This window comes from Artemia franciscana, chromosome 18 (assembly GCF_032884065.1).
Source record: "Artemia franciscana chromosome 18, ASM3288406v1, whole genome shotgun sequence".
NCBI classification, from domain to species: domain Eukaryota; kingdom Metazoa; phylum Arthropoda; class Branchiopoda; order Anostraca; family Artemiidae; genus Artemia; species Artemia franciscana.
Window position 1 is genome coordinate 20,032,451 of NC_088880.1, and position 24,668 is coordinate 20,057,118.

The 24,668-nt window shown below is 32.8% G+C and overlaps 2 protein-coding genes across 5 annotated transcripts in view; one reads left to right on the plus strand and one right to left on the minus strand.

Annotated features, from left to right (window-relative positions):
- Window positions 1–7,846, minus strand: part of LOC136038729 (protein prune homolog 2-like) — a gene marked incomplete at its 3' end in the record, with an annotated part of 69,568 nt that extends 61,722 nt beyond the window's left edge. The window contains 2 exon segments of one of the 4 annotated variants that reach the window (XM_065722071.1): window positions 3,929–4,091; window positions 7,779–7,846. In XM_065722071.1, coding sequence (XP_065578143.1) covers window positions 3,929–3,940 — 12 coding nt within the window. 4 annotated transcript variants of the gene reach the window in all.
- Window positions 7,847–19,458: 11,612 nt separating this feature from the next.
- Window positions 19,459–24,668, plus strand: part of LOC136038731 (alcohol dehydrogenase class-3-like) — a 74,463-nt gene continuing 69,253 nt past the window's right edge. Inside the window, exon 1 of the mRNA XM_065722077.1 lies at window positions 19,459–19,500. Coding sequence (XP_065578149.1) covers window positions 19,489–19,500 — 12 coding nt within the window. The 5' untranslated portion in view covers window positions 19,459–19,488. The remainder of the gene's footprint in view (window positions 19,501–24,668) is intronic.

Sequence of the window (24,668 nt, forward strand, 5' to 3'; positions counted from 1 at the left end):
ATTATGGAGTATAATTTGAAAATAACACAACTATACGAGCGATAAAACATATATACCACAACCATAACTCAACTAACGAAAGAACTGCTAAGAGATAACACAATTATAAAGCGAAAACAGGTGAAAACTAACGGGAAAATAAACGAACTAAGAGGTGGAAGGGGCCCAGAGAAAAAATATAATCTTTCCAATTTTGAGCCTAACTTCCGCAAAGGAGTAATAATGTCAGAAGCCCCGAAATACCGAATTATTTTCTTTTCAAACAGTTCGTGGTAACGAACTGTAGTAAGGAGCGATCCGGCTCAATAGTAACCAAAACTCTAAAAAACGGAATTTTGATGCTAAAAGATACATCAAAAGAATCGAATTTTCATGCTGATTCTAGATATATAAGTTTCGTCAAATTTAATCTTTGTCATCAAAAGTTACGAGCCTGAGAAAATTTCCCTTATTTTGGAAAATCGGGGGAAACACCCCCTAAAAGTCATAGAATCTTAACGAAAATCACACCATCGTGTTCAGCGTATAAGAGAACCCTCTAGCAAAAATTTCAAGCTCCTATCTACAAAAATGTGGAATTTCGTATTTTTGCCAGAAGACAGATCACGGATGCGTGTTTGTTTGTTGGTTTTTCTTTCCCAGGGGTCATCGTATCGACCAAGTGGTCCTAGAATCTCGCAAGAGGGCTCATTCTAACGGAAATGAAAAGTTCTAGTGCCCTTTTTAAGTGACCAAAAAATTGGAGGGCACCTAGGCCCCCTCCCACGCTCATTCTTTTCCCAAAGTCAAGGGATCCAAATTTTGAGATAGCCATTTTGTTCCGCATAGTCAAAAACCATATTAAATATGTCTTTGGAATGACTCACTCCCCCACAGTCCCTGGGGGAGGGGCTGCAAGTTACAAACTTTGTCCAGTGTTTACATACAGTAATGGTTATTGGGAAGTGTACGGACGTTTTCAGGGGGATTTTTTTGGTTTGGGGCGGGGTTGAGGGGAGGAGGCTATGTGGGAGGATCTTCTCTTGGAGGAACATGTCATGGGGGAAGAGATATTCAATGCAAAGGGCGCGGGATTTTCTAGCATTACTATAAAAAAAACAATGAAAATATAAACACGAAAAAGTTTTTCAACTGAAAGTAAAGAGTAGCATTAAAACTTAAAACTAACAGAGATTATTTCGCATATGAGGGGTTCAAAAAATACTTTAGCATAAAGAGCGAGGTATTTAGGAGGAGATAAATACCTTGCTCTTTATGCTAAGTGTTTTTAGTAATTTCAACTATTTATTCCACGGCCTTTCTGATTCAGGGGTCATTCTTAAAGAATTGGGACAAAACTTAAGATTTAGTGTAAAAGGCGAGGTATTAACGAGGGGACAAACCCCCCTCATATACATAATAAAAAATATAAGACCATAAAAGTTTGTTACGTAAGTTAATTCTTAAGTTACGTACATTTTTTACTTGTAAAAACTTTCGTTAAAAATTAAAAGTTCTAGTTACCTTTTTAAGTAGCCGAAAAATTGGAGGGCAACTAGGCCTCCTTCCCCAAACCCTTATTTCTCAAAATCGTCTGATCAAAACTAAGAGAAAGCCGCTTAATCAAAAAAAAAATTAATATGCAAATTTCATTTTACTAATTAATGTGCAGAGGGCCAAAATCAAAAATGCATTAATTCAAAAACGTTCAGAAATTAAATAAAAAAAACTAGTTTTTTAAACTGAAAGTAAGGAGCGATATTAAAACTTAAAACGGACAGAAATTACTCCGTATATGAAATGGGTTGTCCCCTCCGCAATCCCTCGCTCTTTACGCTAAAGTTTTTAAATGTTTTAAAAAGTAGAATTGTGGCAAAGAATCAAACTTTAGCGTAAAGAGCAAGGGATTACGGAGGAGACAACCCATTTCATATACGGAGTAATTTCTGTCCGTTTTAAGTTTTAATATCGCTCCTTACTTTCAGTTTAAAAAACTAGTTTTTTTTTATTTAATACCAGCAAAAACTGCAGTGAGTATGCTCAAAACTATCTTCTACCACTTGCAACATTTAAGAAGCATCTGGCAAGTTATCAACCACTCAAAGTCTATTGAGTATATAGACTCAAAGTATATACTCGAAAAATAAATGTTAGAATGGCATATCGTTCCATTTTTAATTTCTCACAATATTTTCTGTCGTTGTACACTCAAGCGTTTTCTATTCTGTTGTTACTTCTAGTAAAAGGGCAGGAAACAAAAACACCTGGAAGCTTCTGGCATTCAACACAAAACTCATAAAGAAAGCGCTTAAGTGTAGATCAAAACGAATGAGGTTTCACTGTGCTTGTCCGAAATCCAACAAAAATATGACTCGAACCCCCCAAAATGGGACAAAATTCTCACATCCAAGAATGAGGCTTCTCGTTTTCTCAAAATTTATTTACCTGTCTCCTTGCTCTTTTCTGTGGGAACAAGTCCAGATGTTTTGTATAATAAAATTCATAATGCTGTCTCTGAATTTCTAACTTTTTCTCAACAACATTTGTTAACCCTAAACTTTTCTATAACTTTTTTCATGATATTCTCTAGACTTTCGTCAAGTGTTGGCAATGATCAAATCCTGGCTCGAGGAAATGTGATAAAAAGAGTAGCAACAACAAAATATTTGGGGTTTTTAATTGATGAAAACCTGTCGTGGAAAAACCATTCAAATGCTATAGCTGAAAAATTAAGCAGAGGTCTAGGGGTGTTGCAAAGAATTAAAAATCTAGTCCCAAAAAAGATTTATTTTTCTATGTTTTCTCCATATTTTAGCTATGGATGCTCTATATGGGCAAGTAATTTTGTAACATGTTTCAAAAGAGTACAAAAAATTCAGAATAAAATTATTATCGGAATTCTATGATTCTGATGAGGTTCCTGCTCATGAGCATTTTAAAAAGAATAAGTTGATGGATGTATCCCAAATTCGAGACTACCAAGTTGCGATTTTCTTGTATAAATATTTGAATCACCTGCTCACCCCTGCTTTTGAAAATCTTTTTACTTTCAGTCATGATCATAATACAAGAAAGGCTGATAACTTAACTCATGAGTTTAGGAGTACTACTTGGGCATCTTTTGTGATTTGCCATTATGGTCCCATGTTTGGAATATTTCGCCCGAGGGTGTGAAAAATGTGCCTAGAGTTCCGGCTTTCAAGTCAGGGGTAAAGAAGTTTCTTCTATCTCGTTTGTAATTTTGATGTAAGGCCCGTTCCAGGTTGTCATTCTATTCAAGGCATTTCCCTGATTTTTTTTTGTCTTCTTCTTATCTTTTTCTTTTTTTCCTTTCTTCCTTCATCAGTTGAGTTTCTTTTGTATTGAGTAGCGTGATATGAACGTGGTTTTAATTAGCTGAGGGTGATAACCTTGCTTGCCCTTACAAGCTTATTGCCTTTCTTGGCAGGCGAATGGCGAACAGTGTTTGTTTTCGTTTCTTAATAAATGTATATCTCATATCTCATTGACTATCCCTTCTTGATTTATCACTTGGGAAATACTTGTACAAGCCTTTTCTCCTCTCTATTTAACATGTAGCTTTTCAGTAATATTTCTAGCAGTATTCCTAATTTTCTTGCTTAAGATTCAACAGAGAATGTAATATATATATAGTATTTATTAGTGTTTCACAGACAGAGATACAAAATAAAGAAAATAAAATTCATCAAAACATTTATAGAAAACTTCAGGCTATACACAGATTAATTATACTGTTTCAGGAAATGATTTTATAACCCATAGCCATAAAGAAAAAGAAATTATATTCAAAATAGCAACCACTAAATTTAAAAAGGAGAAAAGCATACAAAAAGAGAAAACAAGAATTTAAAATATTTACTTGTATTTTTGAAAAACCATGCTAGCAAGAGCAGACTAATTTAACAAAAACAAATTTTGAACTAATTACCAAATGATACATCCAAAGCAGGTTCTCAACAGCAGATATTTCTTGAACTCCATCACCATAATTGGATTAAATTCATCTGTACAAAATTTATTTGAAATCGGATATAGACTTAAATCTACTCCCCAAGAGATAACATCAGCCATTGGCCATCTTTCAAAAGATGCTAGAAAAAAAAGAAATGAGAATTATGAGGACAACCCATTGTGGCTGTTTCAACAAAACTGGTGGGTAAAATTCTAGTTGATTGACTTCTTGCTATCTCAGAAAGGGGTTAGGTTAGGAAAATGAAACTTTCAGGGATGGGTCTACAAGCTAAAGTATGTCCTGGGAAGGTATTTTGAAGTACCTACCTCCACTCCTCTCCTTCTAGAGGGCCCTGACCTTTGATGACCTTCAAAAATATGTGTGTTATAAAAGTGAAATCTTGCAAAATAGATCTTCTGCTTGAATGAAGTACAACAAAATTGTTTTCAGCTTCACAACTTTGCTCAATCCCAATTTATAAGGTTTTAAAGATATGCAAAGTTTTTCAGAGAAATTGCCTATGGATTGTTTTGGGTACCCGGCTGACTGACTGTATTTCAAACAGTAGGTTGTACAAAAAGTGTGGTTCAATCCCGCTTTCTGGGGCTATAATGAAAGAAAGGTTGAGATGGCTAGGCCACGTTCTACGGATAAAGGATGACAGATTACCAAAGATTGTCCTTTTTGGCCAACCGTCTGGGGCTACACGGAAAGCAGGTCGTCCTTGTCTGGGTTGGGAGGATGTCATAAATAAAGATTTAAAGGAAATGGGAACTTCCTGGGAGGGTGTAAAGAGGGAGGCTTTAAATAGATTAGGTTGGAGGAGGAGCATGCATAGCTGTGTTGGCCTCAGGCGGCTTGGTGTTGCAGTGAGTTATTAGTAGTAGTAGTAGTAGTAAAGATATGCAAATACACTTCCTAAATTTTGGAAAAACATTGATATGGCTCAGAATTCACTCAAATAACAGGAATTGCATTTTCAGAACTAAAGGTAGAGAAAATGCAACTGACAACTGAAAATTAAGGTAAAATGTTATTTTGTCAAAATTTTAATAGGTGCAGACCTGTCATGTAGGCAAATTTCAGGGCTCTCTAGAGGGAGAAGGAGTGGAGGTGGATACTTTAAAATACCTTCCTGGGACATACTTTAGCCTGTAGACCCATCTCTGAAAGTTTCATTTTCCTAACCTAACTAACCTAACCCTTTCTGAGATAGCAAGAAGCCACTCAACTAGAATTTTACCAAACTGATGCACTAATTTGTCACAGGTTTAGAATTCAGAGCCAAAGGGTTCTAGGCATTTACCCCTAGGAAAAACACCCCCCCCCCCCTTGTAGAAAATATATCCCTGCTGAAAGAAAATTATCCTTACAAGTTTTCTCCCCACTGAGCAACATAAGGCTATAACCCTCTTTAGGATTATACATAACAGTTTTCTTCAAACAAATTTATCCACAAACGAGTGATATTGATGTAATCAGAAAATAGAAAAATTCATCAAGAAATAATAACAATAGCCATATGTTTGACCTATCCAGCAGTGGCATAAGAAATATAATTAATAATTCTTTTTCTTGTTCTGGTTGGTATTAGTTTGCAGTTAGCCCTAGTTAAAAGAAAACACTACAAAATTCTGAAAACAACATTACAAATAATAAAATATTTACCTAAAACATTCCTAAAGGTACTTTACTTGACTTCAACTTTTTTCAAATATAGTGTACTCTTATATTATATATTTCAAGAGGCATTGTTTGAGGGGGGATGGTTGCCCCCTGATAATGAGGAGAAATTATTTTTACATATCCCATACCCCTTGACTATCCAGATATGGACCCCTCCCCAGTAAAAATGCTGGAGATTTGCCCCAATGTATTTTCAAGTTTTAAAAGAGTAATATGTAGTAAGAGATGAAGAATGCATGAGCTACACTATATATAATTGACCATCAGTAGAGAAGAAGAGGATCAACATTAAATTTTCAAACTAGCTGACCTATTAGAAAGGTCTTGCTGACAAATAGATGCCCATATAATCAGAACTTGATCCTCAAACCAAATATCATAAATATTCATTGTATTGAAAATGATCTTTGTAAAACTCTAGCTATTTTTTGCTATCTTGGAAAGACGTTAGGTTAGGAAGATCAAACTCTAAGTAATGAATCCATGACCAGAAACATACTTTGGGAAGGTATTGCCAAGCTTCCCTGTTAGCCCACTTCTGATTTCCAAAGTCTTAGAAATTTCCCTACTTGACAAGTACCCATTAAAATCTGTTTTGCATTTTTACTTTCATAGCACAAAGATTTTTCAGTCATCAAAGGTCATTGCCCTCTAAAGGAGGAAAGAGTGGCAATACATGCTTCAAAATACCTTCCCAGGACATATTTTAGTGTGTAGACCCATGCTTAAAAATTTCACACATTTATATATATATATATAGTAAAGGGGGTAGGTTAGGAAAATTAAACTTTCAGGGATGGGTCTACAGGCTAAAGTATGTCCTGGGAAGGTATTTTGAAGTACCTACCGCCACTCCCTCTCCCTCTAGAGGGTCCTGACCTTTGATGACCTTCAAAATATGTGTGTTATAAAAGTGAAAACTTGCAAAATAGATCTTCTGCTTGAATGAAGTACAACAAAATTTTCAGTTTCACAACTTTACTTAATCCCAATTTATAAGGTTTTAAAGATATGCAAATACATTTCCTAAATTTTGAAAAACAAACAACATTGATATGGCTCAGAATTCTATGCAAATAACAGGGATTGCATTTTCAGAACTAAAGGCAGAGAAAAAGCAACTGGTAACTGAAAATTAAGGTAAAATGTTGTTTTGTCAAAATTACAATAGGCATAGACTTGTCATGTAGGCAAGTTTCAGGGCCCTCTAGAGAGAGAAGGAGTGGAGGTCAGTACTTTAAAATATCTTCCTGGGTTATGTAAAGTAGAATTTTACCCTTTAAAATACCTACCCAGGATATACTATAGCTTTTAGATCCATCCCTGAAAGTTTCATTTTCCTAGCCCAACCTCTTTCTGAAATTGCAAGAAGACACACAACTAGAATTTTACCAAATGATGATACAAACAAACGATAGGTCTATATTAGGATTCAGGATTAAATTAGGCTAATTCTAAATGTAGGTCTATGTCTAGGCTATTTCATAGCTGTCCCATTAGTGATTTAATCAGAAAATTTTAAAAAGCCTAAACTGTTAGAAAAGCTACTTTTTGTTCTCTTAGAGAGAGATTAAGAAAAGTAATGAGTAGAGGGAAAAAATAAATCTAAAATTGAGATTGTTTAAATTGAAAATGTAGGGTTAAATAAGAAACAATGGTAATAGGAACCTCTATGCCCCCCTCTCATTCCCAAGCTCTATTCCTAATAACACACCTTTCTAACTGATAAAAAACCTTTATTGTGTGCATCACAGCCTAGCCTACTAGCCTTTGAAAGCTAGGCCTAGCTCTCTAGAAAACCTTAATATTTTATAAGCACAGACAAGATCATGCTACTTACAATCTCCTAAATCTGAAGTAATCTTCAATAAAACAGTATTTTTTTTTCTCTCTGCATATATTTTAGTAAGTTTTTTCAGTAGTTTCCATCTGAAATTTCTGAACTGAACTTTCATACTGAATAGACAACTTCGATAACAAATTGAACTTGAATCCCAACCTCTTCCCAAGGGACTTGATAGGGTTACTTATAAATATTAATCATATTTACTCCACTATAAACATAGCTTATCTACAAAACCCATCTCAGGGTGATCACATGCACATGTTCGTCCCATTTCAAAAAATATACGAGACTAACGTCAATTGTCCTCGATAATCTTTTTTTTGGGGGGGTTAGAAAGTGCAAGCCCACGGACAAGTAATCCTGAGCGTTCGAGGGGATACCGACTAATCTCTGACGTCACATGCGTCTCATAAAAGGCCTTTTTTCGCGTCAACCAGCTGGTTTAACCAATGACAGCTTTGGTTTAACCAGCTTGTATGTTTAACGCAAAAACGGAAAAAATTACATATGGTTGAGCTCAAACAAAACTGGTTCGCGAAAACACTTTTTACTTGTCGGTTTGGGCAAAAAATTTCAAACATAAAACATCCGTATAGTGTTAGTGAAATGGAATGTTAAGAGTGTCATTCTATTATAATTAAATGATTTAGCACTGGCTTAATTTCCTCCGGATTTGACATATTTCACATTAGTTTGAGGTCAGAGAGAATTGAAAAATGATCTAGCATACTCTCTGGTATATTTGAAGAGATAGGAAGGGTCAGAATTAGTGGAATCTTGGGTTAAATTGTTCAGGTAATATATTGGAAAATGTTGTATTCATACTGTAAAAGCAAAATTATCTATAAAAAAGTCCTAAATGATAAGACTTTAGCTTTGTTGAGCTACCCTAAACAGAGGATAAAATTCTAGTTTGACTTCTTTTTGTTTTGATTTGGAATTCTACTAGCTTACCAGGCTATAGATTAAATTTCCAGTCAAATTCCAGTTTAGCTACTTTTTGCTATCTTTGATTGGGGTTATGTTAGGTGAATGAAACTTTCAGTGATTAATCCATAGCTAAAAACATACTCTGAGAAGCTATTGCTAAGCTTATGTGATAACCCTCTTCTGTTTTTAAATCTTGGATTTTTGCGTATTGGACTGGTCTGTAACTATTAAAATTTTGGTAAAACAACATCTTACCTTAATTTTCAGCTAGCAGTTTCTGTTTCTCTGGTTTTAGCTCTGAAAATGCAATTCTTGTTATTTGAGTAGAATTTTAAGCCATATCAGTGTTTTGTATTTAAATATAGGGAAATGTATATCCTGAAAGTTTCCTCATTTTCCTAACCTAAACCTTTTTCAAGATAATACAAATTTATCTAAAATAGAATTTTACCAAACAGAAGTTTAACCTAATAATTTGTAATAACATATTGTTCAGGCTAGCCTTTGCAATCCCTACAAATTTTGGCTCTTCACAATAAAGCCCTATTACAGGCTTAGCCTAACAAAAGAAAGTAGCAAACTGCTTAATCTTAATAAAAAAAAATCCAAAGGACTTTATATTTCTTCAATACAAAATATATATTAATTTTTGTTTTCAGTAGAATACTAGTTAAGTATAAACCAGCAAATGTTTAAGAATTTTTTGAGGGGGGACAGCTGCCTAAAATTAACAAAATATTTCTGATAAGCACAAAAATATAACAAATTAAGCTAAACTAGGCAAATAGTTTTTTTCTCACTGAACAGTTACCATAACACATAATGTGTTGTAAGATTTTTGCAGTACTTGTGCATTATAGCCACCACATTCAAGTTCTATTGAGAAGTTTAGTTTGGCTAATGTTAATGACATAAAATAAAATATGATGAATATATAAAACTTTATCAACAAAATTATGAAAACTACAACAAAGAATCCTGGAATTTGTAAATCAGCATCATATCTAAATATACTGTATCTTACATTGTGATAGATTGTTTTAACGCCCTACTGTACAGGGGTAAATATTTAAATTATGTATCATAGGCAATTATCTGAAGAGTAATCTATTAAAAGTCTCCTGAGCTAACTAGGGAAGTTTTTTCTTTCTTTTTTACTTGCTTTAGCCTGTATCCAGTTCCTGATTGCCATATAAATTCCATATTCATAGTTAAATAACATAAGCCTTTGTATATAGACTATACCTTGTTGCTAATTTTTCTGGGCATAGAATGTTTGATTTGGTAAAGCCCTAGAGAAGGACCTGAAGAGAAAGAAACATAATAAAAAAAAAAAAAAATCATGCTTCATAATTTTTAGAATAATAGCTGGTAACACATTTTATATTCAACTTTGCTCTACTTTACCCCTCAATCCTCCCAATATAAAAATGTATTGCTGAAATTTCCTATTTTCCATTTGTTTTGTCAATCTGTCTCTCTAACTTCATCCCATGTAGCTGTAAATTAAACAAATGTGACAAACAATAACTAGAAAAACAGGTGACAGGAGGTTAAATGCATTGAAAATATGAAATTTGAGCCATATTTCTGCACATTGGGAGGGGGATTCAGATAAAGCATAGCCTAACTTAATGATTTTCTCTTGCTATGTAGGGTAATTGGAAAGTCACTTGTATATCATGCTGTCCTTTTCAGTTTTAGTTGGATAGAAAAAATCCAAAGAAAGTCCCCTTTGAAAAGATAGGAGCCACAAAGTGAGATTGTATTTGTCAAAGCTTGGAGGTTTGTCCCTTCTGTCTGTTTAAACAAAACAGAATCTTAATTGAAGCTTTGTTCATTTCTATCTTAAGGGTGCACAACAATTATGATATAAGGTACTTTTCTTTATTCAATTGTCTTCTTTGTTGTCTAAAAGACTTTTTTTTTAATCTAGATGTTTCATAAATTGCTCATTTTTACCAGAAGTTCATTTGACCTACTTTGAAATCCCTGGTCTTAAAATTACATTTGACTTTGTTAAAGCTAGGAGACATAGACCTTGTGTTTGTTTAAAGAAAGTGAATAAACATTAGTAATTTGTATTGCACTAAAGCCCTAGGGCCATCACAATTCCAAACAAAAAAGAAACTTCACTTTAGAATATTCAATATTGTCTAACATAACAGAAACAAAGAAAAAAAATTACCAAATTTTACTTCTGCACTCTACTGTCAACATGAGACATTGTCCAAAATTTTAAAATCTTGCAAAACATTCATCCCTCATCACATTCACCAGCCATCTCTCATCAAGCCTACACTTCATTTCTCATCTCAATCAATCCTACAAATGCATCAAATAACCCACTCTCTCATTAGTGCTTCCATAGACATGGTCAAAGTAAGAGCCATCTTGCTTACATTTTATTATATCTAGAGGTTTTCTGTAGCTAAGTCAGTACTTAAATATTTCATACACCTTTGTAAACAACCTTAAGATGGTAAAATAGGTTGGATTATCCAAATTTTTAGTTGCCACAATATATTTCAATCATTATTGTAATATAAAGGGCAGCCAATAGTAAAGGACCTGAATAAATATTTTAAGGTAATTAAAAAGGTTTATTACTCAAAAACTTGATAAAACTAAAAGGGACTTTTTAATGATTGATTACTTTAAAATATCTACATTATACACAACAATAAACCTTTGCTATAAAGGGAAAGTCAGTAAGGCCCAAAAACTATTCAATACTAATTGTGGTTTGAGACAGTTTGCTGAATGTCTAAATGATTTTAGATAGTAATGAAGATAAAATGTGGTCAAACTCAACACCAATATGCAAGTAAGTAAGTATGGCAGCACTGACACATCAAGGTCTAAACTGGCAGTGCTAATTTCCACTTTGTGACCCTTTGGCCAAGAATTGCAATTAAGGGCTGGGGGCCAGAAATCTTGTGCTTTTGTACACCCTCCCTGCTTACCTTTTGCATATTTCTCCATTTGCCTATTTAGAGCTGGTTTAGATCTGTCTAACATCACTGACCCCCATTTAAAACAAATAAACAGGCAATACTAGGAATCAAACCTGTACCCCATGGACAAAGGATTTCTTACTAAGAGTGCTTTCCACTTAGCCAAGAACATTATTACAACCAGAGTAGAACAACTATTAAAAAAAAATATTGAAAAAAAACAAGATGGATTTACAGCCATTTTCACTAATCTTCAATACACATTGTATTTTACTTAGACAAGTTATTGTAAGGCAGGTGTCAACAAAGCTCCAGCAGGGATTGCTTTACTTAAGATGCAAACTAGCATGGTGAATACTTAGCTGGTAAAAACCAAATACACTAGCAATGCCAGGAATTAAACCTGTACCCCTTGGACAAAGGATTCCCAAACCAGAGTGCCAACAACTTAGCAAGGAACACAAATGTGACCAGAGAACTATTATTTGAAAAAAGAAATATTGAAAAAAACTCAATTCATGGTTGTTGCTTTTCTCTACTGTCCCATAAACAATATATTTTATTTAGACAAATTAATTTTAAGACAGGTATCAACAAAACTCCATCAGGGATTGTATTTACTTAAGATACAACAAGCAATGTGATTGCATAGCTTTGTGATATTCTAGTCTTAAATAATGATAAAAAAGCAAATTTACATTTGCTATTTGTTTTCCAAACCATTTTAAGCAAAACCATTTGCAACAGCAATATGTCCATGGTTAGATTAGTGTCTATCCAAAATGCTTTACAACACAAGGGACACATTTCTTGCAAAGCAAATACTCAGCTTTAATGCTATTCTGTGTCATCTCTAAAAAATTAAACTGTATCAGGTGTATTTTGATATAAGATACTTCTAAGACTTTTAGCAAGGGGGCAGGCATTTCTTCACAATTTATACAATGTGTAAAAGAGCACCAGGGGGTGAGATTGAAAAAAAAAACTTTCAGGGATGGGTCTAAAGGCTAAAGTATGTTCTGGGAAAGTCTGCTTACATGGAGTACAAAGAAACTGTTTCACAGCTTTCCTCAATCCACTTTATAAGGTTTTAAAGATATGCAGACATTTCCTAAATTTTGAAAAAAAAAATATTGATATGGCTTAAAATGCTACTCAAATAAAAGGAATTGCATTTTAAGAGCTAAAGCCAGAGTAAAAGAAACTGATAATTAAAAATTAAGGTAAATCTTGTTTTGTCAAAATTTCAATAGTATAGGTATAGACCTTTTAAGTAAGCAATTATCTAAGACTTAGAAATCAGAAAAGGGTTGACATAGAAGCCTGGCAGTACCTTCCCAGAGTGTTTTTGACCCTGGATTAATTACTGAGTTTCATTCTTGTAACCTATTCCCTTTCCAAGATAATGAAAATTAGCTAAACTAGAATTTTACGTATTTTTTGCTTTGGATTCATTACTGGAAGTTCTATTTTCCTGACTTAACCCATTTCTAAGATAGCAAACAGTAGCCAAACTAGAGTTTGACCTGAAAATTTATCCATGGCCCTATAGGGTAAGGCTGAAATGTAAAGAGTTCTGACAAAGATGCAACATATCTTGAAGCATCTAGTAAGAATAGTAATTGGATTAACAATGCTTTATAACCACTAGGGTCTTGCTTCATCAAGGTTTTATCTCTGAAGCCAAATTACCAAGCTAAGGTCAAGTCTAGGGCATCAAAAGGATGAAACAAAGATTTCCAAGTATCTACATAAGTTTTCAAAAGCATATTCAAACTCTTGACTTCCTGTATTAAGGCCTATGTGAATCAAATTGCAGGATATAACCCAACATTTATCCAAATAGCCCTAATACGAAAAATAACAAAATTAAACCTTACTTTTGCGTGGCTAGAATTCTATTTGTCAGCTTATAATTCTTATTTTATATAGACTTATTTATAGCCTACGAATTCTTCTTTTCGAAATCTACGCCTGAAAAGGTCAACCAACAATTATGAATGGTAGAACCCTACGGTTAAAAACAATGACAGTTCTGGTTAAATTAGAGTTCAACCAGTCAATTGTTTCACGCAAAATCACTTTTCATGACAACCTGGTTTGTCACTGTTTCACGCAAAAACAGCGGTTGAGCTCAACCACACCGAGTGGTTGAGCTCAAACAGTCTCTTTGGTTGACGCGAAAAAAGGCCTATAAAACGTTTAGATTAGCCGCATAAGTAACCGGACAAGTAAAAGAAATTAAAGGCCTTTTTTCGCGTCAACCAAAGAGACTGTTTGAGCTCAACCACTCGGTGTGGTTGAGCTCAACCGCTGTTTTTGCGTGAAACAGTGACAAACCAGGTTGTCATGAAAAGTGATTTTGCGTGAAACAATTGACTGGTTGAACTCTAATTTAACCAGAACTGTCATTGTTTTTAACCGTAGGTTTCTACCATTCATAATTGTTGGTTGACCTTTTCAGGCGTAGATTTCGAAAAGAAGAATTCGTAGGCTATAAATAAGTCTATATAGAATAAGAATTATAAGCTGACAAATAGAATTCTAGCCACGCAAAAGTAAGGTTTAATTTTGTTTTTTTCGTATTAGGGCTATTTGGATAAATGTTGGGTTATATCCTGCAATTTGATTCACATAGGCCTTAAGACAGGAAGTCAAGAGTTTGAATATGCTTTTGAAAACTTATGTAGATACTTGGAAATCTTTGTTTCATCCTTTTGATGCCCTAGGCTTGACCTTAGCTTGGTAATTTGGCTTCAGAGATAAAACCTTGATGAAGCAAGACCCTAGTGGTTATAAAGCATTGTTAATCCAATTACTATTCTTACTGGATGCTTCAAGATGTGTTGCATCTTTGTCAGAACTCTTTACATTTCAGCCTTACCCTATAGGGCCATGGATAAATTTTCAGGTCAAACTCTAGTTTGGCTACTGTTTGCTATCTTAGAAATGGGTTAAGTCAGGAAAATAGAACTTTCAGTAATGAATCCAAAGCAAAAAATACGTAAAATTTTAGTTTAGCTAATTTTCATTATCTTGGAAAGGGAATAGGTTACAAGAATGAAACTCGTAATTAATAATCCAGTAAGTAATTAATCCAGGGTCAAAAACACTCTGGAAAGGTACTGCCAGGCTTCTATGTCAACCCTTTTCTGATTTCTAAGTCTTAGATAATTGCTTACTCAAAAGGTCTATACCTATACTATTGAAATTTTGACAAAACAAGATTTACCTTAATTTTTAATTATCAGTTTCTTTTACTCTGGCTTTAGCTCTTAAAATGCAATTCCTTTTATTTGAGTAGCATTTTAAGCCATATCAATATTTTTTTTCAAAATTTAGGAAATGTCTTTGCATATCTTAGAACCTTATAAAGTGGATTGAGGAAAGCTGTGAAACACAAGTCTTAGAAGTATCTTATATCAAAATACACCTGATACAGTTTAATTTTTTAGAGATGACACAGAATAGCATTAAAGCTGAGTATTTGATTTGCAAGAAATGTGTCCCTTCTGTTGTAAAGCATTTTGGATAGACACTAATCTAACCATGGGCGTATTGCTGTTGCAAATGGTTTTGCTTAAAATGGTTTGGAAAATAAATAGCAAATGTAAATTTGCTTTTTTATCATTATTTAAGACTAGAATATCACAAAGCTATGCAATCACATTGCTTGTTGTATCTTAAGTAAATACAATCCCTGATGGAGCTTTGTTGATACCTGTCTTAAAATTAATTTGTCTAAATAAAATATATTGTTTATGGGACAGTAGAGAAAATGGCAACAACCATGAATTGAGTTTTTTTCAATATTTCTTTTTTCAAATAATAGTTCTCTGGTCACATTTGTGTTCCTTGCTAAGCTGTTGGCACTCTGGTTTGGGGATCCTTTGTCCAAGGGGTACAGGTTTAATTCCTGGCATTGCTAGTGTATTTGGTTTTTACCAGCTAAGTATTCACCATGCTAGTTTGCATCTTAAGTAAAGCAATCCCTACTGGAGCTTTGTTGACACCTGCCTTACAATAACTTGTCTAAGTAAAATACAATGTGTATTGAAGATTAGTGAAAATGGCTGTAAATCCATCTTGTTTTTTTTTCAATTTTTTTTTTTAATAGTTGTTCTACTCTGGTCATAATAATGTTCTTGGCTAAGTGGAAAGCACTCTTAGTAAGAAATCCTTTGTCCATGGGGTACAGGTTTGATTCCTAGTATTGCCTGTTTATTTGTTTTAAATGGGGGTCAGTGATGTTAGACAGATCTAAACCAGCTCTAAATAGGCAAATGGAGAAATATGCAAAAGGTAAGCAGGGAGGGTGTACAAAAGCACAAGATTTCTGGCCCCCAGCCCTTAATTGCAATTCTTGGCCAAAGGGTCACAAAGTGGAAATTAGCACTGCCAGTTTAGACCTTGATGTGTCAGTGCTGCCATACTTACTTACTTGAATATTGGTGTTGAGTTTGCCCACATTTTATCTTCATTACTATCTAAAATCATTTAGACATTCAGCAAACTGTCTCAAAGCACAATTAGTATTGAATAGTTTTTGGGCCTTACTGACTTTCCCTTTATAGCAAAGGTTTATTGTTGTGTATAATGTAGATATTTTAAAGTAATCAATCATTAAGAATTCCCTTTTAGTTTTATCAAGTTTTTGAGTAATAAACCTTTTTCATTACCTTAAAATATTTATTCAGGTCCTTTACTATTGGCTGCCCTTTATATTACAATAATGATTGAAATATATTGTGGTAACTAAAAATCTGGATAATCCAACCTATTTTACCATCTTAAGGTTGTTTACAAAGGTGTATGAAATATTTAAGTACTGACTTAGCTACAGAAAACTTCTAGATATAGTAAAATGTAAGCAAGATGGCTCTTACTTTGACCATATCTATGGAAGCACTAATGAGAGAGTGGGTCATTTGATGCATTTGTAGGATTGAGTGAGATGAGAAATGAAGTGTAGGTTTGATGAGAGATGGCTGGTGAATGTGATGAGGGATGAATGTTTTGCAAGATTTTAAAATTTTGGACAATTTCTCATGTTGACAGTAGAGTGCAGAAGTAAAATTTTGTAATTTTTTTTTCTTTGTTTCTGTTATGTTAGACAATGTTGAATATTCTAAAGTGAAGTTTCTTTTTTGTTTGGAATTGTGATGGCCCTAGGGCTTTAGTGCAATACAAATTACTAATGTTTATTCACTTTCTTTAAACAAACACAAGGTCTATGTCTCCTAGCTTTAACAAACTCAAATGTAATCTTAAGACCATGGATTTCAAAGTAGGTCAAATGAACTTCTGGTAAAAATGAGCAATTTATGAAACATCTAGATTAAAAAAAAGTCTTTTAGACAACAAAGAAGACAATTGAATAAAGAAAAGTGCCTTATATCATAATTGTTGTGCACCCTTAAGATAGAAATGAACAAAGCTTCAATTAAGATTCTGTTTTGTTTAAACAGACAGAAGGGACAAACCTCCAAGCTTTGACAAATACAATCTCACTTTGTGGCTCCTATCTTTTCAAAGGGGACTTTCTTTGGATTTTTTCTATCCAACTAAAACTGAAAAGGACAGCATGATATACAAGTGACCTTCCAATTACCCTACATAGCAAGAGAAAAGCATTAAGTTAGGCTATGCTTTATCTCAATCCCCCTCCCAATGTGCAGAAATATGGCTCAAATTTCATATTTTCAATGCATTTAACCTCCTGTCACCTGTTTTTCTAGTTATTGTTTGTCACATTTGTTTAATTTACAGCTACATGGGATGAAGTTAGAGAGACAGATTGACAAAACAAATGGAAAATAGGAAATTTCAACAATACATTTTTATATTGGGAGGATTGAGGGGTAAAGTAGAGCAAAGTTGAATGTAAAATGTGTTACCAGCTATTATTCTAAAAATTAAGAAGCATGAATTTTTTTTTATTATGTTTCTTTCTCTTCAGGTCCTTCTCTAGGGCTTTAACAAATCAAACATTCTATGCCCAGAAAAATTAGCAACAAGGTATAGTCTATATACAAAGGCTTATGTTATTTAACTATGAATATGGAATTTATATGGCAATCAGGAACTGGATACAGGCTAAAGCAAGTAAAAAAGAAAGAAAAAACTTCCCTAGTTAGCTCAGGAGACTTCTAATAGATTACTCTTCAGATAATTGCCTATGATACATAATTTAAATATTTACCCCTGTACAGTAGGGCATTAAAACAATCTATAACAATGTAAGATACAGTATATTTAGATATGATGCTGATTTACAAATTCCAGGATTCTTTGTTGTAGTTTTCATAATTTTGTTGATAAAGTTTTATATATTCATCATATTTTATTTTATATCATTAACATTAGCCAAACTAATCTTCTCAATAAAACTTGAATGTGGTGGCTATAATGCACAAGTACTGCAAAAATCTTACAACACATTATGTGTTATGGTAACTGTTCAGTGAGAAAAAAAATATTTTCCTAGTTTAGCTTAATTTGTTATATTTTTGTGCTTATCAGAAATATTTTGTTAATTTTAGGCAGCTGTCCCCCCTCAAAAAATTCTTAAACATTTGCCGGTTTATACTTAACTAGTATTCTACTGAAAACAAAAATTAATATATATTTTGTATTGAAGAAATATAAAGCCTTTTGGATTTTTTTTATTCAGATTAAGCAGTTTGCTATTTTCTTTTGTTAGGCTAAGCCTGTAATAGTGCTTTATTGTGAAGAGTCAAAATTTGTAGGGATTGCAAAGGCTAGCCTGAATAATATGTTATTACAAATTATTAGGTTAAACTTCTGTTTGGTAAAATTCTAGTTTAGATAAATTTGTATTATCTTGAAAAAGGTTTAGGTTAGGAAAATGAAACTTTTAGGGATGGGTCTAGAGACTAAACTATATCATGGAAAAGTATTTTGGAGCATCTAACTCTACTCTTTCTCTCTCTTAAAAATGTTTGCCTTAAATTACCTTAAATCACATTGTCTAATGAAATAAGGATTAAATCCTGTAGAATTGCTGGTTAGTGATAATGACAGTTGGAAATCTCAATATTTGGTCCACACCCTTAAAAATGCTTGTGTTATAAAAGTGAAACCCTTGCAAAATAAATCTTCTACTTAAATGACAAGAAAAAAGCATTTTTAGTGTCATAACTTTGCTCAATTTCAATTTATGAAGTTTCCAAGATTTGGAAACTTTCAGGATATACATTTCCCTATATTTAAATACAAAACACTGATATGGCTTAAAATTCTACTCAAATAACAAGAATTGCATTTTCAGAGCTAAAACCAGAGAAACAGAAACTGCTTGCTGAAAATTAAGGTAAGATGTTGTTTCACCAAAATTTTAATAGTTACAGACCAGTCCAGTACGCAAAATTCCCAGATTTAAAAACAGAAGAGGGTTATCACATAAGCTTAGCAATAGCTTCTCAGAGTATGTTTTTAGCTATGGATTAATCACTGAAAGTTTCATTCACCTAACATAACCCATTCAAAGATAGCAAAAAGTAGCTAAACTGGAATTTGACTGGAAACTTAATCTATAGCCTGGTAGGCTAGTAGAATTCCAAATCAAAACAAAAAGAAGTCAAACTAGAATTTTATCCTCTGTTTAGGGTAGCTCAACAAAGCTAAAGTCTTATCATTTAGGACTTTTAGATAATTTTGCTTTTACAGTATGAATACAACATTTTCCATTATATTACCTGAACAATTTAATCAAAGATTCCACTAATTCAGACCCTTCCTATCTCTTCAAATATACCAGAGAGTATGCTAGATCATTTTTCAATTCTCTCTGACCTCAAACTAATGTGAAATATGTCAAATCCGGAGGAAATTAAGCCAGTGCTAAATCATTTAATTATAATAGAATGACACTCTTAACAATCTATACGGATGTTTTATGTTTGAAATTTTTTGCCCAAACCGACAAGTAAAAAGAGTGTTTTCGCGAACCAGTTTTGTTTGAGCTCAACCATATGTAATTTTTTTCCGTTTTTGCGTTAAACATACAAGCTGGTTAAACCAAAGCTGTCATTGGTTAAACCAGCTGGTTGACGCGAAAAAAGGCCTTAAGAAGAAAGAGAAATAAATTTTGAAAAATGATTGGAAAGGTTGTTAATTTTTGTGAATATTAAACCATTAAATTGTACTTTTAAGACCAGGAAAACATTTGAAAGAACCCTAAAATGATACCAAAACTTTTATACAAAATCATAAGTAATTACTTTAAGTAGAATTATGTTTTAAGCCCTCAATAGGTGCTGAAATGTAATTTATGGTATAAACCTAGAATACCCCTAGGCTCATGGGTCTGTTTATGGTATAAAGTATAATCTACAGACAAGTTAATAACTTAGGTATAATCCTAGGAGACCAGCCATACATAAGGAAACATGTTAAAAAAAAAAAACAATTCTTGCTTCATGATAGTCTTAGTTAACACAATTTGCTGGGGGAGAACCTTTATCTTCACTAGAGTAAAATTCTAGCTTAGTCACTTCTTTTTATCTTGGAAAGGGGTTAGGCTAGGAATATGAAACTTTCAGGGATGAGTCTACAGGCTAAAGTATGTCCTGGGAAGGTATTTTGAAGTACTTAACTCTACTCTCTCTCCCTCTAGAGGGTCCTGACCTTTGATAACCTTTAAAAATATGTATGTTATCAAAGCGAAATCTTGCAAAATAGATCTTCTGCTTGAATAAAGTACAAAAAACTGTTTCCAGCTTCATAACTTGGTTAATTTATAGCAAACAGAATTACTGGCTTTTGTATAAAGTGAATATACCACTCAATGCCCTTTTTTATGGTCTTTACAAATATAATAATTGCTTCTACCGGAAATTCATATTTGAGCACATTTTGGCCTTTTAAATTTTAAATAAAAGCAGGTAGGCTATTTTTGGTCAAAAATATGAAAGCCGGCTATTACAAATGCCAGTTATACCATTTGCTATAAATTTAACTCTATTAAATACAGCAATGGCTAGTTTATGTATTTAATATGTGCTATGCTATACCCCAACCCCCCTGATGTGCAAATATATAGCCCAAATTTGTTTCTAAACTATTACAGATTTGTGATTTCAAATACCCTATTATTTTGTAAAAATGACCAAAAACACATGCTTTAATTGATGGTGACAAGGAAGACAAAAACACCATTACATTGATAAAATTTATTTATCCAATTTAATTGTGGAAAATCAGTACTTGTGGATAATATAACATTAAAAAATGGATTTATAATGAAATGGTAAGTTTGGGTCTAATGTTATAAAGTTTGAGACCAATGTTTTAAGCCTTTTTATACCCCACATTTAGGTCATTTTTAAGAGTCTTTAAGGTCTTTGCTCAGAGTTTTTAAGGTCTTTGCTCAGTCCCTATTTATAAGATTTTAAAGATATGTAAATACATTTCCTAAATTTTGAAGAAAAAAACATTGATATGGCTCAGAATATTGCTCAAATAGCAGGAATTGCATTTTCAGAACTAAATGCAGAGAAAAGGCAACTGGTAACTGAAAATTAAGGTAAAATGTTGTTTTGTCAAAATTTCAGTAGGTATAGACCTGTCATGTAGGCAAATTTCAGGGCCCTCTAGAGAGAGAAGGAGTGGTGAAAGGTACTTCAAAATACCTTCTTGGGACATACTTAAGCCTTTAGACCCATCCTTGAAATTTTCATTTTTCTAACCTAACCCCTTTCCAAGATAGCCAAAAGTCAATCAACTAGAATTTTACCTTCACTTATTTCACTACATTTTTTTTGCAAATATCTGAAAAATAAATATGGATTTGACTACATTTTTGTTTTCAAATATTCATATAAACACTGTCAGTGCCATCTAATTATTTCTAACAAAAAATTTAAATATAAGAATAGTGATAAATTAGGTTAGTTTTGTTTAGATGGCATTTGGGAGTTTGTTTATAAATGCTTTTCAAGACATAGAGAATAGACACAAATATTTAGAAATGTGATAGAAGAACTGAAAATACAAGGAAAGAAATAAAGAGAAAGGTTCTCCCCTTCAAAATGTATTAACTAGGATTATTCTGCATATTATGAAGTGAGAAAGGTTTTCTTAACACTTTTCCTTATGTATGGCTTGTCTCCTAGGCTTATACCTAATTTATTACCTTGTCTGTAGTTTTTACCTTATGATATAAAGGTAAAATATTTAGACATAAAAATTGGCTTTTGAATAATTGCCGTACTTGCTAATAAGAAAAAAAGCAGAACTTCCTGAAATTGTGAAGAGACACAATTCTCAATAAAATTTGCTAACTTTTTTATGTCAAGATGTCAGTAAAGGTATTTTTGGCAAAGTTTTATTAAGATGGCAGCAAGGTTAATTGTTAAGACCAGAGGACCATTTGAAGGAAGCCCTTAAAATTCTGACAACTACTTTGAATTAACAAAACTACTGCTAGGCTATCACTACTTTGAATCATTAAAACTACTTTTGAACAATCATAAATACATTCATATTGATCATCTTAATAACTACACAAGTAAGAGTTTACAATTTTTTAAAAGTAATTTTCTGAATTTTGTAGAGTTTCCTTCAAATGGTCCCCTAGTCTTAAAAATTAATCTTACTGGGTAAATTTGGACTTTTTTCCATTACTTAGTTAGGTAGAGTATGAACACACCACTTGATGCATCTTTTTGTGCTTTTTTTAAATATGCTAATTGCCTCCTTTGCAGTTTTAATTTTGATCCATAAAAGTGATCTCTTCTTGCTTGTTAGAAAACAATTACCAAAAATTATCAAATTTACCTTAAAACAATTATAAATATGAACTTATCTCCTTCCTAGAATGTTCCTATTTCTTTTAAAAGTACACCACAAGTAAGCTGAACATTAGAAGTTAAAATATTGCATGCTTTTCTCATAACTATTCAGCTGATTTGGTGAGAGGTAATGTGAAATTTGCTATAGGTGCTATAAAATTATTTCTTTGGTGCTAAAATTGATTTTAACTTTTTATGGAAAACTAAATAAACATAAAAATCAGAACTGGGTGACTTTATATATTATGACAATTGAATTTTGGGCTAAGTCTTTTGATAAAGAGCTACACAGATTTTTTTTAAATAAATGGTTCAGATTTTAGGTTAAATTAAATTTTTTTTTTTTACTGTTTTTTAAGTTGGCTGCTTGATTTTGACCTTTGCCTCAAACTCAGTGCCTCCCAAAACTAATCAAAGACACCATTTTCTACAAAGTCAATTTACCTTATTTGTTGTCCCATTACAAGTCAACCCTATTTAAATAAACGCTTTTGCACCTTGAACCCCATTTAAATAGATCCCATGGATCTTACCCTGTTTAGTTCCATCCCACATAACTTAACCTTGTGTAAAACAATTTCTATTCAAATCAACACTTGTTTAATTTAAGTTTGTTCAGCTCAAACTTATTTAGCTTAACCCCATTCAACCTTGGTTAGGTTTGGTTAGTGCTCAAACATTGTTCATGAATAGGTGTATTAGGCCAGGTTAATGTAAATAGGATTGAGTTAGATGGGGATGAATCAAATGTAGGTTATGTGTGTTGATTTGAATAAAGGTTAAGTTGAATAGGGAATGAAAGTTCAAATTGAATCAAGTTGAGTATGGAATGAGTTGGATTGAATTGAAGTCAAATTACACAGACGTTTATTTTGTACAATTAATACAAATCAGCTTTGGGCAATTTGTCTTCATAATTTTTGGTTGTTATCACCATTTTGCCTAAAGACAGCATGCTCAGCATTCCTTTTTTGGTTATTTGTCCAGTTTCCTTCTTTATTGCAGTTTCATTTTGTTTTGGAATTGAAGTAATATCTTTGTTGAAATGCTAGGGCATTTCTGATTGACATCTGTTTCAAAGATCACTAATATGCTATATGGCAGTACAGTACCTAAAGAAGTAACATGAATAAAGAAAGATTTGTATTTTGAAAACATCTCTAACATCTGAATTTTTGCTTCTTTTCAATAAATAACAATGAAGACACAGCATACAGTAAAAAGAAATCTTGTTCTTATCAAAGAATTCTTTTCAGCGTGCATTTTTAGTTTCAAGAAATTAGCAAGAGTTTATTCCAAAACTTGCTTAAAATTCCTGACCAGTGAAACATTTGTTGAACCTTCTTGTAAATCTTAGCTCCCTTTCTCAGGAAGATTTTCTACTGAGTTGCACCCCCTAGTGGAAAGATTATGCATGTGCCCTTGGAAGACAATGTTTCCTATACAGTTAATCTTTATAGCCCAATCAGTTAGTCTCAATCAAAATTATCAATTAGAAAAGTTTACTTCCATATTTAGTATGTTCTTAACTCCCTCTCACTATGTACTATATCTTTCAACATGAATTGGTCATTTCTTAAACTCTTGTCTCATTTCTCAAGCCAATAGACACAATACCTTCAGGCTATAGATTAGTATTCCACTGTATTTATATTGAGAGGAAGTTAATACTGTCCCTAGGTTCATTGATGTCAAAGTTTATGAAATCTTGTGGATAACTGTTATAAAACAATTAATTAGAGCATTTAGACTATTGGGAAAACATTGTCTTGATTTAGCCATTTATGGTAGGAGATAAATACCAAGTTTCTTTGCTTAATCTTTTCAGTACATTTATTTCTCATCATAGATAAGAGGATTGTTTTAAGAATCCCATAATATCTCATCCAGAAACCGTATCTTGGTACAATTTGGTTGATATTTTTTGTATTAATTGGGTATAGATATATGTCTTAGCAGAATTGAATATTTTAAAATATATATGGAAAAAGAGCAACTATATTTCCTATATTCATTTTCTTGCATAAAGAATAAATAAAAAACAAGGTCTGTAAAAGACTATTGCAACATAATTCAACCTTGAATCTATTATTGAAAGATAGTGTATTCTTTTCTCTTTTAATGGTTACCTTTTCTTTTGCTATTGCTGTTGTTTAGTCGACATGTGAGTGAATCAACTGCTCATATACCTTTTTTTTTAATTTTTCTTGTAATTTATATCTATTAAATTGTTCTACCCCTCTTAACTACAAATACTCTGTTGATGTTGGAAGATACTGTACAGGGGTCAATGACATATTGGAAGACAATGACAGGGTCGAATGTAGCTCTGAAAAATGGAGGCTTTCAAAGGTTGCAAAGACATGATGCATGTTTTTCAAATGATCTGTATAGGGAATATTTTGGTTACTTGTTTGAATGACCATATATCAAATATTAAGCTTTTCAAAAAATGTGGTTTGATCCCACTTTATAGGGCTATC